Raw genomic sequence first — 15,965 nt, 5'->3', positions numbered from 1 at the left:
TGCATAGAATTCAATGAATTAACAAATTTTTTTTTTTTTTTTTTCAGGAAACATTTAAGCAGTTATTTAAGTCAGGTGACACAACTTGCTTTGAGTGGAGGTTTCTTGCCTTCAGCGACCTCTCCTGGCCGTTCTCACCACCATCTAGTTTTTCCTTGCACTTGTATTTCCTATTTATGGAATAATTATGGCTCATGGTTAGCAAGTAAAGGTAAACCAAGTTAACCTGAAAAGCTAATGCTTTAAAATGAAGCGAGTTCATTACTTTGATGGAAGATGGAAGGTTAAGCGCCTGAAAATGTCCACTTCCGGTTCACTTGACGCAACATCCGTGTCCGCTCGTCACACTTGCCGTTTTTTCGTGTTCCCTTCTTTTAACCAAACAAACTCCTTTAAAGCATTCTCATCGGGTAAGTACCCAAGTGAGAATTTAATGGACTAAAACGTACTATCTAGGCTTAGTGGAAGTCGTTTGGCTCTATGTAATAGATTCCCAGGCATGCAAAACGTTTTTAAGCTTAGCTCGCTAGCCGAGACAGGTTAACGCATTTCGATTGCTTTGGTTTAACACCACTTCTGATTTGTACATTTTGCTTTTTAGGGAGGCTCGCTCGCTTAACATTAGAGTGATCACATTTAACTGTATAAAACGCTTTTCGACTTGTCTTCAAAATGCTACAAAACACTATTGATTGTAGACTAACTGGCGTTTTCGTACGCGTCCAATCCTGCTTTAGATTAGATTATGGGACACTGCGAGACCCTTTCGTGGCGTTGATCCACAACAAAAACAACGGTTCTTTATTATGTCTGCCATTCATTCTCACAACCACACACATGCAGCCATGCACACAATAAATCAGGCATAGGTTGTTTGGCATGTATATTTCACTGAACGTGACACTAACGCAATCCCAAACATCAAGTCAAAGTGTAGCGACGTACAGTGCCTTGCAAAAGTATTCGGCCCCCTTGAATCTTGCAACCTTTCGCCACATTTCAGGCTTCAAACATAAAGATATGAAATTTAATTTTTAGTCAAGAATCAACAAGTGGGACACAATCGTGAAGTGGAACAACATTTATTGGATAATTTAAACTTTTTTAACAAATACAAAACTGAAAAGTGGGGCGTGCAATATTATTCGGCCCCTTTACTTTCAGTGCAGCAAACTCACTCCAGAAGTTCAGTGAGGATCTCTGAATGATCCACTGTTGTCCTAAATGACCGATGATGATAAATAGAATCCACCTGTGTGTAATCAAGTCTCCGTATAAATGCACCTGCTCTTTGATAGTCTCAGGGTTCTGTTTAAAGTGCAGAGAGCATTATGAAAACCAAGGAACACACCAGGCAGGTCCGAGATACTGTTGTGGAGAAGTTTAAAGCCGGATTTGGATACAAAAAGATTTCCCAAGCTTTAAACATCTCAAGGAGCACTGTGCAAGCCATCATATTGAAATGGAAGGAGCATCAGACCACTGCAAATCTACCAAGACCCGGCCGTCCTTCCAAACTTTCTTCTCAAACAAGGAGAAAACTGATCAGAGATGCAGCCAAGAGGCCCATAATCACTCTGGATGAACTGCAGAGATCTACAGCTCAGGTGGGAGAGTCTGTCCATAGGACAACAATCAGTCGTACACTGCACAAATCTGGCCTTTATGGAAGAGTGGCAAGAAGAAAGCCATTTCTCAAAGATATCCATAAAAAGTCTCGTTTAAAGTTTGCCACAACCTGGGAGACACACCAAACATGTGGAAGAAGGTGCTCTGGTCAGATGAAACCAAAATTGAACTTTTTGGCCACAATGCAAAACGATATGTTTGGCGTAAAAGCAACACAGCTCATCACCCTGAACACACCATCCCCACTGTCAAACATGGTGGTGGCAGCATCATGGTTTGGGCCTGCTTTTCTTCAGCAGGGACAGGGAAGATGGTTAAAATTGACGGGAAGATGGATGCAGCCAAATACAGGAACATTCTGGAAGAAAACCTGTTGGTATCTGCGCAAGACCTGAGACTGGGACGGAGATTTATCTTCCAACAGGACAATGATCCAAAACATAAAGCCAAATCTACAATGGAATGGTTAAAAAATAAACGTATCCAGGTGTTAGAATGGCCAAGTCAAAGTCCAGACCTGAATCCAATCGAGAATCTGTGGAAAGAGCTGAAGACTGCTGTTCACAAACACTCTCCATCCAACCTCACTGAGCTCGAGCTGTTTTGCAAGAAAGAATGGGCAAGAATGTCAGTCTCTCGATGTGCAAAACTGATAGAAACATACCCCAAGCGACTTGCAGCTGTAATTGGAGCAAAAGGTGGCGCTACAAAGTATTAACGCAAGGGGGCCGAATAATATTGCACGCCCCACTTTTCAGTTTTTTATTTGTTAAAAAAGTTTAAATTATCCAATAAATTTTGTTCCACTTCACGATTGCATCCCACTTATTGTTGATTCTTGACAAAAAATTAAAATTTTATATCTTTATGTTCTAAGCCTGAAATGTGGCGAAAGGTTGCAAGGTTCAAGGGGGCCGAATACTTTTGCAAGGCACTGTGCATTCTGTTCATCTCAGGTCACTTCATGTTAGTTTCGGTGCATTTTTGGGTCACTTCTTTGTCAGTTCATTGGCTGCCGTTGACTAGGGTGACCATATTTTGATTTCTAAAAAAGAGGACACTCAGCCCAGCCTCAGCCCGGCCTCAAGATACTTGAATTTTACTCGAAGTTCACTCAAAGATGTATATATCACTTAAATATATTTAAAGGGGAACTTTGAAATAAGGTTGGCCAACCATGTTTTTGAATAATATAAATGGCTAAACAATGATAAGCATATTTTCATTATTTTTTTTAATGCAACCCTTCCAGATTCTTTGTTTAACCCATAGCAACGCCCCTGATAACGAAAATGCTTTTCTTCGGCAATCTTCGGAAATTACGTCACACCGGGAAGTGCGAGAAAGTCCGCCATAGAAGAGTATTGTTGCATTCCTTCTTGGTAAGATGCCACGGCGGTGTGTGGCGATGTTTTGTTCTCACTCAAACGAAAAGTTGTATGAGTGGCCAAAGGATAGCAGGGCACGTAAATGGACATCTTTCGTTTGCACAAAACGAATGAATTTCACGCCATCATAGAGTAGTTTTCCCTGCTGCAAACACTTCGAAGATGCCTGCTTCCTTAACCGGTCTGCTAATGATCAAGGATTTGCCAAAAAATAAGTGTGATTTTTGGATAGATGACTGATGACTTTGTCAAAGCAGAGCTGCCAACTGTTGTGGAATGTACAGTAGAAGCTCGCGACGTTAGCCGAAAGCCAACTCGTGGCAATAGTCGTGGCATAGTTGTTGTGTTCGCTGGTGTTACGTCCCAAGGACGGCTCGCGAAAGGCGTAACATAAAACGAGCCTCACAATTTCACAAGTGGCACAAAATTTCACAACAAACTCGGAATGAATATGGTAAATGGTGTTATATAGCGCTTTTCCACCTTTCAAGGCAATATGTACAAAATGTAGATGAAGCGCGGCTTCAAAAAAAGGCAAACAAAAGGAATCTACACTTGAACCCCAACCGCTAACTAAACCCTGATCATGAAAAAGAATGAAGAAAAGACAGCCACTACCCTAGCTTCTTACGCTAAAAAACACAGGAGAAAACGGGTTGAACAGAAATGGCGACTTACCACTTCTTGCTTCAGTGCTATTATTTACAGTGGTGAACAAAAACGATCCAATAACGAATAAACACAAAAGACCTCACCGAAAAAGCGGGAGTGTATCAGACTGGCGATCAAATTGCAAACGAGCGTGAATGGCAAGCTAACAGCTGCAGAATGCTGTCAAATGTGAACGTTGACAGCTCAAGTCCCGCAGTGAATCATGGGAAATGTAGTCTCGGGACAACACTGAAGTGGTGCTTTGTAATCTGTTTGCTTGTGTGAAAAAACTACATTTCCTCACGCCATTAGACCCCACTTCCTGCCGATAGCCCCAGGAAGTAGTAGTAGCTGGAAGTACGAGGTGAGGCGGAGATGAGCGACAAGCAAAACTTCGCGGTCGAATGTGGCAGCAGTCCGCTATTATTTTGTTTTCTTATTGTTGCTACAATAAAGTGGAGAAAGCCATCAACGACTCATCCCCCCCCCCCCCCCCCCCAACGTTTTTATATTTTTATTTTATATGCATGAGCGCTGCCGGATCTGCCAAAATGAACATGCAGTCTGTTTTTTTTTTTTAAACAATGTCATCAGATAGACAAAAACAAAATTATGTGCCAATGCCTGCATCTTCAAATCATGAAAATAATAACAGCCTATATCTTACCAATCTTGTCATCTCGACGGGTCTTGTATCCATTCCATGTCAGGTAGTCTAGGCACATTGTTTGCATCCTGATTAGCGTCTGGCTAATACATGTTAGGTCCAACATAAAATTCCAAGCTCGTCTTCTTCCTCCAACTCTTCAAAAACTTGGATCTCCTCCCTTGCGCTCGATCTATCGCTTATATCGCTGTTTGAATCATTGTTTGAAGGGCTTTGTATGGTAGCCGTATGTATGGAGCTGCCATCGCTGTTCCCGGTGTGACGTATCACTTCCGGGTTCGTCCCCTTTCAGGCTCGAACTTCGGAAACGCGATTATTTTGTCAAATATACAACATATAAATTATTTTTTCATGCTTTATTTGTTGGACAATGTTGAATTACTTGTGACCCTATTTGGCATGTTATGAAATTACTTCACAGTACAGCTTTAAAGTGTGCCCCCTCACTCTGGATGGAAAAATGCAGTTTGAAAAAAAAAAAAAAAAATATATATATATATATATATATATATATATACATATATATATAATGCAGACCCATAGAACTGTAGTCTAGTCAATACACATACACACAGTAGGCTATGTGCCAACTAAACATTTTTATAAATTACTATCACGACAATTGTCCTTGACAAATTGTTATTCCCATTCAATTGATGTTCTCATTCAATGTTATAGATTGCACACAAACAAAAACCGAAATAAACTGACAAACTATTCAATCAGCATGTTTCCAAACGTAGCAGTTCAAAACTACGTTTCCCATAATGCCTAGCGCGGTTTAGCTTACTGATAGCTAGCTGAGGCAAAAATCAAACTTTGCTATAAAAGTTTACAATCATCGGCAGCGCGCCGATGCGACACCAAACAGGATTTTACAGTCAAAGCTCCGACAGAAGTCAACAGTTGCCATTATATACGTATTTATCATTTAAAAAAAAAAAAAACTTCAGGCATTGTGGCCAAATCGTCAATCCAGTAGATGGCGGTAATGCCTCATGATAGGGGTAAACTGCCAACAAAAACAAGAAGAACTACTACTTCCCTCCATTCTCGTAGGAGCCATGTCAACTGCTGCCACCCAGCGGTCGGAGGGATTCTCTTCAAATTGGTCCCGTGAAAAATCATAAAAACCGGACATTTTCATGAATTTATAAAACCCGCCCGGACCACGAGGACACTACGTGAAAGTAGGACTTGTCCGGGCAAAAGAGGACGTTTGGTCACCCTACCGTTGACGGCAATTCCATGTTGACAGGGCAGGGGCGAATGACTGAATGTGACTGCAGACACAAAAGTGAGCCAAGTGCAGAAATGCATAAACATCCTTTTTTTTATGGAGTAAATGTCCAAATAATAGCGTTTTATTCTTTGTGCACACTCACACTATATGAATGAGCTACCATGTGCCTGTCAGGCAGAACAACCCTGCGGGCCGAAGCGGTCCCATGGTTTAGCCGCTCTGCCCCCCATCTTTGGAATGCTCTACCTCCTGTTAACTGCTAACTTAAAGTTACATCTGTAGTGACCACGACTTCATAACAGAATTCACCTAGGGAACTTGTGTGGGGCATGTTCTGTTCCTGGGGGGAACTATTTAGCCGTGCGCGTTTCTGGCTAAGTCAGGAGACACTAGAGTAGTGAAGGGATATGTCGTCCACTTGAGTAAACGAATCCATTCCGGTTCGTTCAGTAAAAAGATTCGTTCAAACAAATCGTTCATCGAATCGTTCGTCCACCTCATTCCCCCACCCGCCCAAATGAATCGTTCGGTTAGTGAACGGGAAGTGACATTGCCAAACGAATCACCAAAGACCGCTTAGCAATATAACTGAACGGGAAGTGACATTATTTGGTCCAACCCCCTCTTGCACACAGGCCCCTAATTGGTCGCTCGCCGTAGACTCAGAAGTGAGTGACAGACTATGGCTGCGTTTCAATCGCGGTTTAAATGAGCCCTTGCTCACTTGCCCTAGCCCCCGCCCCCCGGGGGAATCCCTGCCGCCATCTTAAGGGCCGTTCCAATTCCCAAAACAGCGAAGTGAACTTTGTGAGATGGACCCTCAGAGGGCTCAGTGATCGAGTGAAAAACGATAGTAACTCCGGAGCTCCCTGTATCCCACAATACATTGCAATGGTGCATCGAAAATATGTCCATGCGGTGGTGATAATAAAGCTCAAACACTGTTGGCTGCTGTATATATACCACCAAAGAAGAAGAAAATGAATTAAACTGCCAGCACGGTGTTTGAATTTTTTACCAAACTGCCTTTCGAATTGTAAAATTCATCATTGTTGTTAAAAAATTAAAAAATTACACTGTATTTGGCAGTTATGGCAGAACGTACGGAATCACAATAGTGCCAAAATAAAAAAAAAACACACAAAAAAAAACACATGAATAAATACATTAATATAAAGAGAAATAAATGAATAAATAATAAAGTAACTTTTTTATTGACTTTCACTTTTGCCATAAAAAAGGTAAAAAAATAAATAACTTTTTTTCATTCATGTTTCTATTTCGCTTATCTTTTTCTAATTTGCTTTTAACTAAAGGAATGGTCTGTCAATCAAATGGCATTGGGAAGGACTGAAACTAGACTTCAAATAGATTAAATGCATTTTAAAAACAAATTTGTCTTCAAATTATAAGGTATCGACAAATAAAGAATTGCCCAAATAAAATTTGATACAAAACTAATCATTTGATAATTCCCTGTTACCGACGTATTGCCATCAAGCGCGGAATACCTCTCCGGCTTATTGGCATGAGTCGCCGTGCATGTTGTGCAATGTAGAATAATGGTGCCACCAGGGGGTGGCCAGGCCTGGCCACGGCTCCCCCCGATGAATTTGTTGGCCACAACACGCGCCAGTATAATGTTAGATTGTCATAGCTGTGGAATTCAAAATGTTGACTGGACTATTATACCGTATTGGCCCGAATATAAGACGATGTTTTTTGCACTGAAATAAGATTGAAAAAGAGGAGGTCGTCTTATAACTGCGGCCTAAAAAAAAAAAAAAAACTGCGGCCTAGACATGTACCCATTCACGACGCTGGATGGCGCCAGTCATCAATGAATTGAATGCTGAACGCGACTCCGGCGGCCAAAGCGAACCCCTGACACGAAGAAGAAAGTGGTAAGAAGGAAAAGAGAAGAAAATACCGGTAATAGAAGAGATAACCGAAAATGGAGAAACTTCGCGACAATTTGGAGAAAAGTGGGTCGAAGATTGGCCAGGTTAACCGGCAGCTGAGGAGAAGTTATGACGCAAACTTCAAGTTGATGGTGATAAATGTGGCGGTGTCTTCAAACAACTGCAAAGCGGCTGTGAAATATGGTGTCACAGAGTGTAATGTACGGAGATGGAGAGCTCAAAAAGATCGCCTAAAAAATGCTCACAGTCAGAGAAAAGCTGTCCGTGGTCGTTTCTGTATAAAAATTAATTTGGTGTTCAAAAAGTCTTTTTTCAAACTTGAGTCTTGAAAAAGAGGGGGTCGTCTTATAATCGGGGTCGTCTTATATTCGGGCCAATACGGTAATAGTGTACAAAATACAATATAACACAATCAACCAAAGTATATCAATAGGTGTGTCTTGAAGTCTTTCTGACAGTTTTCTACTGGCCTGTTTATTACTACAACATAATAAAAACCTGAAATAATGGCTTTTATTTTTTTGGTGTGCCACCTCCAAGGTGGCCCCATTTGGCCACCCCTATGAAGAATTTTTAGAGGCGCCACTGATTTGGAATTGGCAGTATAGCGCTACTCCACTGTGGTTGTGCCTGTTAGTGAATGAGGGCAGGTGTGTTCCATTTACGTCTTTCGCTCCCGCTCTGCCCAATTTCCCTCCGCCCTCCAAGTGGCCTCCGTGTGACGTCATAGCAAGTGCTTAGTGCAAGTGAGCGAGGGCAACTCAAACCGTGATTGGAACGCAGTCCATATCATTCTGTTTTCGCTGCCTCGTCTCGTCTCTTCCCACTGCTGCAATAGCGAGGGAGAACTTCCGCGTCGTCAATCGTATTTCTGTGGGATCAAAGTCGTGGCATTTTGAATCATGAAACAAAATGCAATGCTTTTGGACTTATATGGATAGGAGTGTGTGCTTTGAAATTGGATTCGATTGTTTTAATAAACAACTGTTTGAGAAAGAAAACATTCATGACAGTCTGCCTCCTCCTCATTCGATTTTGTTGTTTGGCTTAAAGAAAATAAATGAGTTGGCGCTGCATATGGCTGTACATATTTATAATGTTTCCAGAGTACCTTATATTTGTTCGACAATTCTTGCAGAGGGCAAAGTCCTTGTTAAGCTTAGTTCCTTCCTTATGAGTGTAAAGTGAAAGTGAAACTGATTTGTGGGAATATTAATCTCACTTTTTTCCTCCACCATTCTTGCTTCATTTTTGTTTTTTTTTAATCACAACTCTTGTAGCTTCTTTTCTTCTTCCTTAGACGATTTGTGCGCACGTTACCTTCACCACCACTCTGAGCGCTCCTAGCAGACTGCTAAAAAATTGCTCGACAAACATTGAATGAGCAGTTTACAGCTTCCATACTCCAAAGCACTGTCAACGCGTCAAATGAAAATATGGATACTTGGTGGGAGCATACCGATAACCCATCCGGTCGCAAAGTATCGCGATATACTGCCATATCGAGATTAGGGCTGCAGCTATCGAATATTTTAGTAATCGAGTAATCGACTGAAAATTCTATCGATGAATCGAGTAATCGGATAAAACAAATATATTTTTAGGTGAGGAGCAATTATAAATATACATGAGAAAACAAGACATTTCATCTAATCTCGAACCTTTTTTAGTCAATGTCTTTATTTTCGATGTATAGTGTTGACAACAATTGCATCTCAGATGTAACTAGAATTTTTAAAAAAAGACTAATTCACTGCTTTCACTCAAAAAACTTTTAGATCTTATTAAAAAAAATATATATATATATATATATATGTCAGGGCTGTCAAACGATTAAAATTTTTAATCGAGTTAATTACAGCTTGAAAATTAATTAATCGTAATTAATCGCAATTAATCGCAATTCAAACAATCTCTAAAATATGCCATATTTTTCTGTAAATTATTGTTGGAATGGAAAGATAAGACACGGCGGATATATACATACAACATACTGTACATAAGTACTGTATTTGTTTATTGTAACAATAAATCCACAAATGGCATTAATTCTTTCTGTTAAAGTGATCCACGGATAGAAAGACTTGTAGTTCTTAAAAGATAAATGTTATAGTTACAAGTTATAGTAATTTTATATTAAAACCCCTCTTCATGTTTTCGTTTTAATAAAATTTGTAAAATTTTCAATCAAAAGTAGAGTTAATATAATAATAAGAATAAAAATAACAATAATAAAAATAAAGTGACCAAAGTTTTACGTGTATTTTGCATAGCTATTTTGATATGGAATGCCAGTTCATTTTGCATTGTTGTTTAAGAATAGGGCCTCATTACTAACTGAAGTGCTTTTCTTTTTGTGAACATTTTTTTTTTGGGAGAGATAGGAATATTATTTTTGTTGTGCCTTCACTAAACAATACTTACATTGGGGAGAGCAAGTATTTGATACACTGCCAATGGGTTTTCCCACTGGCAGTGTATCAAATACTTGTTCTCCCCACTGTATGTTTGTTGTGAAGGAGCTGCCAATAAACGGCGCGGTCCAAAGAACGCCTGTGTCCACTCGCCTGTACTGTATAACATATATCTGTACATATCTTACCCAAAATACAACAAGAGACACATAATTGCCACTAAAAGAAAGAAAACTTACCAAAATATGTGTGGAGCACAAATAGCAATTTGCATTGATTGCATTGTGAATACAGCATAAACGTCTCACAACTACTAATTCTCCCACGTTTTGAAGAAATAACATGAGTATGGAACGGCGCTGCCCCCAAGCGGCCGGTGGCATTCTCTTCACTCTTAATGTCCATAAACGGCCTCATTGTAATCTTTTTGAGGCAATATGCGAGATGGTCATTCACCTAAGCGCCAGCAGAGGGCGGCAAAACTCCATAACAAGTGAGCTTTTCACTCTACAGTCATTTAAATCTGTCTGAGCGGGACATCTGCGTTAATTGCGTCAAATATTTTAACGTGATTAATTTAAAAAATTAACTAACGCCCGTTAACGTGATAATTTTGACAGCCCTTATATATATCTTACCTAAAAATGCCGTTACGTTTGATAACACACATCACTTAAAAGTTAGGATTTTTTCCCACGTGTTTCAATTGAATTTCTCTTTGTGTCAAGCCATTTGTGATCTCTATGAGACGCATCAGACGCTACCTGTACCAACGTAGCATCGTGCGGGCTAGTATTTAGCAACGTCGGCGTCGTTTGTGGCGGCTGTCGGCTGCAGTAAGTTTTTGTTTTTTTTCCTTCTTCCTCTCCGCACGTGACAGGGCGTTGTCCTGCATTAAAAGTAGTCCGAGCAAAACGTGATGCTTAGAGCTGTCAAAATAAACGATTACTCGAGGTGAATAAAATTACTCGGATCAGTTTTTAAACTCGAGTTACTCGAGTTGCTCGAGTACTCGTTTCAGCTCTAATCGAGATATTATCTCACTTTTAATGCACAGTATGAATGAGCTACAAAGGGCCTGTCAGGCACAACAACCCTGCTGGCCAAGTTGGTCCCCTGGTTAACAGCACATTTGACACCCCTGGTTTTGCTGCTCTGCCCCCAGCTCTGGAACGCTCTACCCCCTGATATTCGTAACTTAGCTTCTCTCACACACTCTTCGAAATCATCCTACCCACCTATTCAAATTACAGTACCAAGCTTGACCTCAGTTGTGCTCCGTGCCGTGTCTTTTTAATTTTCTGTTGCATGATTTTGCTTTTGATCTGTGTGTTTTATTTTTCGTTCTTGTACTGTGACCTTGGGTGGTCAGACAGGCGTTTGAAATAAAATGTGTTATTAATACCGGAAATTGCACTTTCCGGAGACATTGGGAAGGTAGCATTGCTATGAGAGATATAGATTTAAAACCTGCCCAGTAGATTTGGGGGAGTTTTGGAGTCACTTCCTGTTGATATCAGGTCATTTCCTCTTGATTTGGGGACATTCCGGGGACACTTGCAATGGCGTACCGCACGCAGGCTATTTTTAGACCGTGACGTCGCATCGTAAAGCGAAGTAAAGCCGAAGTGGGACATTATAGACCCGCCCTCGCATAGACACAACGCAATTAGTGCTACTTTTCGCCGGTAATCTTTCAAAAACGAACATGCCGATCACGCGTTGTTTTTTTGGAACTTGTAGAAACTACTCTTGACATTACGACACACGAAGGATGTTTTCTTCATACGTTTCCGGAAACCAAAAACTCGGGAGGTAAAAACGTGAAGACCGAATCAACTTGAGCGGACTTTAACACCAGCTCGGTGAATCCATTCACATTTCACATTATTTTTTTAGCGTAATGTTGTGCCGTACTGCTTCTGTCAGACAATGAATGACCTGAAAAGAATGACAATGGTATCTGACTGCCACTGTTACCGTCTCTGTTATATATATATATAAACAACATTAGTAAGGGGGAAGTGTAAATAAATCATAGGATTACGATGTGTTATCATGAAAAAATTAAAAGTGTTCGTTGGCTTTCACTGAGTAGCATTTGGTATCGCTACACAAAGCTAACTAAATTAGAGAACGGTAAGAGACGTAGGACAACCAGAGGATATATAAGAAAGACAGGGCTGATGGTAAAGGACAGCTTGTTGAAACAGGAGAACGTCATTGTCAGTCGCGTCGATAAAAAAGCTAAAGCTAAGCTTAGGTCGGCTCGTTTTTTTCGTCTTTTTCACCCTTCGACACTCAAGCCATCTCTTTTACTGAACATTTTTATGTTCTTCCACATCTTTGCCAGTGAATTTGGCGCCAGGCACATCATTTTCGGAGAGAATTGAGAACTCTGTAAACATCTCCTTCGTACACGATTTCCATTCATTTCCTATTAGGGACAAATGGTGGCTTGTCCTTACTTAGCAACTGTAGCTAATATCATGAATATTAATGAGCGGAAGTGACGTGTTGCTTGCGGCACGCCATTGATATTAGGTCATTTCCTTATGATTTTTTTATGTACATGGCTGTCAATGGCATCAACTTGTGCACCACTTGAATGTCAATGGGCTGTCATGGTAAGTGTTTTTTTTGTTTGTTTTTTTTTAATAAAAAGAACCTAGGTTTTTATGGTACCGGTCCGTCAAATGGTTTGGGCTCTGCGGCGTAACGTAAAAACGTGGCGAATAAGCTGAATAATAATAATAATACGAGAGTTGAGGATTTTTCCCATCAATTAACATGAAAATCACGGCTAAAGCTAGACTTGAGCATAAAACATGATTTTTTTTCTTCCCACCCGCAGACGTCACCGAAGAACATCTTCGCCCTGAGAAACCCCTCCACTTTAAACAGGAGTCGGAGATGTACATTAAAGAAGAAGAACAGGAAGAGAAAATCACCAAGTGTACAGTGGCCATCAGCGTGAAGAGGGAAGAAGATGAAGGTCCAAGCAAACACAGCGGAGCAACGAAACCTTCGAGTGACAGCTCATTTCAGCACCTGACAACAAAAGAAGAGGGACGATCGCAACCGGATGGCCTGTTAGCTCCACTCTCGGACAGCGATGACGTAACGTCACACTCTTCTGACTTTACCACTGATAAGGATGATGATGACTTTGACCAAAATGCTTGGAAATCCCTAAACAAGTCCTCATTGAAAAGAAATGCAAAAGAATGTGCTGGTGGAAAGCCGTTTGCCTGCACACTTTGCGGCAGAGGATTTTCTCAGAAGGGTCATTTAAAAGTGCATACGCGTTTACATACTGGAGAAAAGCCTTTTGTCTGCACTTGTTGTGGTAAAAGATTCTCCGAAAACAAAAATTTAAACAGACACGCAAGAATACATACTGGAGAGAAGCCTTTCACCTGCTCACTTTGCGATAAAAGATTTTCTCAGAAGGCTATGTTAGAAAGTCACACCCGTACACATACTGGAGAAGAAAAGCCTTTTGCCTGCACATGTTGTGGTCAAAGATTCACAGAGAAGAGAAATTTATACAGACATGCAAGAACACATACCGGAGAGAAGCCTTTCACCTGCTTAGTTTGCGATAAAAGATTTTTTCAGAAGACTCTGTTAGAAAGTCACACCCGTATACACACTGGAGAAAAGCCTTTTATCTGCACACTTTGCAACAAAAGTTTTTCTCATAAGTCTTATTTAATGATACATAAGCGTACACACACTGGAGAAAAGCCTTTTGTCTGCACATGTTGTGGTCAAAGATTTGCCCAGAAGGGAAATTTAAACAAACATGCAAGAGCACACAGTGGAGAGAAGCCTTTTGCCTGCTCCTTTTGTGGTAAAAGATTTAATCAGAAGAGATATTTAGTATCTCACGCAAGACGCCACCCTGGGGAAAACCCATTGAATTGCAGCGTTTGACAAGATATTCAAAAATTTACGGTGGAAAAAGCTTTTCAACTTTCTTATTCAGTTTCCCTTGAGCCTGTAGTGAAAAAGTAGTTGAAATGATTTTGCAGGCCCTTGTCTTTTTCACAACTATCCAATATTATTGATTTTATTTTTTTGTTCATTTTTAATCGAATAAATTAGGTTAAGTTTAGGTTTGGTTACGTCATATAAAGCTTGATCTTCTGTTTTATATTATGACTTTTCTGCTACCTTAATTTACTCAGATTTAGTTTTAGTCGTGAAGGGAAATAACATTTTAAAAAGCAGTACTAACATTTAAAAAGAACGAAACAATAAAATGCATTTGCTATAAGAAAGTTGAGACTATTTCTGGAGGCAGGGGGGCCCTATTGATAACGTACCATTTCGGACCAGTGATTGGCACTCATGGAGTGAAGGCAGCAAAAGACAACATGCCATCTGGAGTTAACCCACCTTGGGGAGGTCTAAAGGAGAAGAAGCAAAGGGCACATTTCCTTGGGTCAGAGGGCATGTAGGGGCACCTAGGGGAATGACGTGGCTCAGTGGTAGTGTAGTCGTTCCCCAACACAAAGGTTGTGGGTTCGATTCTCCCCCCTGATGAACTCGTCTAAGTATCCTTGAACAAGATACTGAACCCCACGTTGCTCCTGGTGCTGCGTCACCAGTAGGTAGATGAGGAATTTGAGCACCCTAAAAGGTGGAAAAGCGCTATATAACACCATTTACCATTTAGTCTTGCGAAGCCAACAGCCGATGTCTAGAATAACTTTCTCCACATTTGGCAACAAGGGACAGGCATTCCAGGGACATATAATCAGTGTTGTCACGGATTACTTAAAAAAGTAATTTTATTACTGATTACACCTCAAAAAAAGTAAAAAAGTAATCTAGTTACTTTACTGATTACTTTATTATCAAAGTAACTAAGTTACTTTAAAAGTAACTTATCAGTTACTTTTTACCAAATCTCCTTTTGCTGCCTCAACATAAAAATAACAGAAAATGTCATCGCGTGTAATTGAGCTTTTCACATAAGGGTTAATCTTTGAGTTAGCGGGGGTTTAATTAGTCAATAGAGTTGAGTTCAACCACCATTGACACGCCCTAGCTTAGCCATTCCGGAGCCCTAAAACTTAACAAATAACTGACAAACTGCACGAAATTTGTTTAAATCAACTCCAACGACTAATTAAACCCCCGCTGACTCCAAGATTAAGCCTAATGTCAAAAATTCTGAACTTCACCTTTGAAATAAAGACCTAGCCGTTAAAATGTTGTCTATAAAAGTTGTAAAGCAATAAAACGAACAACAAAAATTGATAAAAGGATAAAAAATCCTACAACGTAAAGTTTTCATAATGGGTCAAAATCATTTGCTTAGCCAAAACTACACCAGAGGAGGCAAGATGGATATTTAGAATTTCTTTAAATCTAAGCTTTCAAACGCTACCAACAACAACTTGAACAGTTGATTGAACTCAGTCTCTATATGTGAATATTAGGGGTGTCAAACGATTAAAATTTTTAATCGAGTTAATCACAGCTTAAAAATGAATTAATCATAATTAATCGCAATTAATCGCAATTCAAACCATCCATAAAATATGCCATATTTTTTTGTAAATTATTGTTGGAATTGAAAGATAAGAAACAAGATGGATATATACATTCAACATACGGTACATAAGTACTGTATTTGTTTATAACAATAAATCAAAAAGATGGCATTAACATTATTAACATTCTGTTAAAGCGATCCATGGATAGAAAGACTTGTAGTTCTTAAAAGATAAATGTTAGTACAAGTTATAGAAATTTGATATTAAAACCCCTCTTAATGTTTTCGTTTTAATAAAATTTGTAAAAGTTTCAATAAAAAAATTAACTAGTAGCCCGCCATTGTTGATGTCAATAATTATTTACACAATGCTCATGGGTGCTGAAGCCTATCAAATCAGTCACACCCAAGCGCCAGCAGAGGGCGACAAACCTCCGAAAAACACAATTAACAACATGACATTTCACTGCGCTGTCATTTTAATCTGAGCGGGGCATGTGCGTCAATTGCGTCAAATATTTTAACGTGATTAATTTAAAAAA

At 39.8% G+C, this 15,965-nt stretch overlaps 1 protein-coding gene across 1 annotated transcript; it reads left to right on the top strand.

Moving 5' to 3' along the window:
• Positions 1-257: 257 nt before the first annotated feature.
• Positions 258-14,717, top strand: LOC130922593 (gastrula zinc finger protein XlCGF52.1-like). Its single transcript, XM_057847441.1, has 2 exons — positions 258-410; positions 12,769-14,717. Exons 1-2 carry the CDS (start codon positions 299-301, stop codon positions 13,851-13,853), a joined length of 1,197 nt encoding a protein of 398 aa, XP_057703424.1. The 5' UTR covers positions 258-298; the 3' UTR covers positions 13,854-14,717.
• Positions 14,718-15,965: the final 1,248 nt, after the last annotated feature.

This window comes from Corythoichthys intestinalis, chromosome 1 (genome assembly GCF_030265065.1).
Source record: "Corythoichthys intestinalis isolate RoL2023-P3 chromosome 1, ASM3026506v1, whole genome shotgun sequence".
Classification (NCBI taxonomy): Eukaryota; Metazoa; Chordata; class Actinopteri; order Syngnathiformes; family Syngnathidae; genus Corythoichthys; species Corythoichthys intestinalis.
Note: the sequence above shows the minus strand (reverse complement) of the source record. Positions and strands in the feature narration are given on the sequence as shown.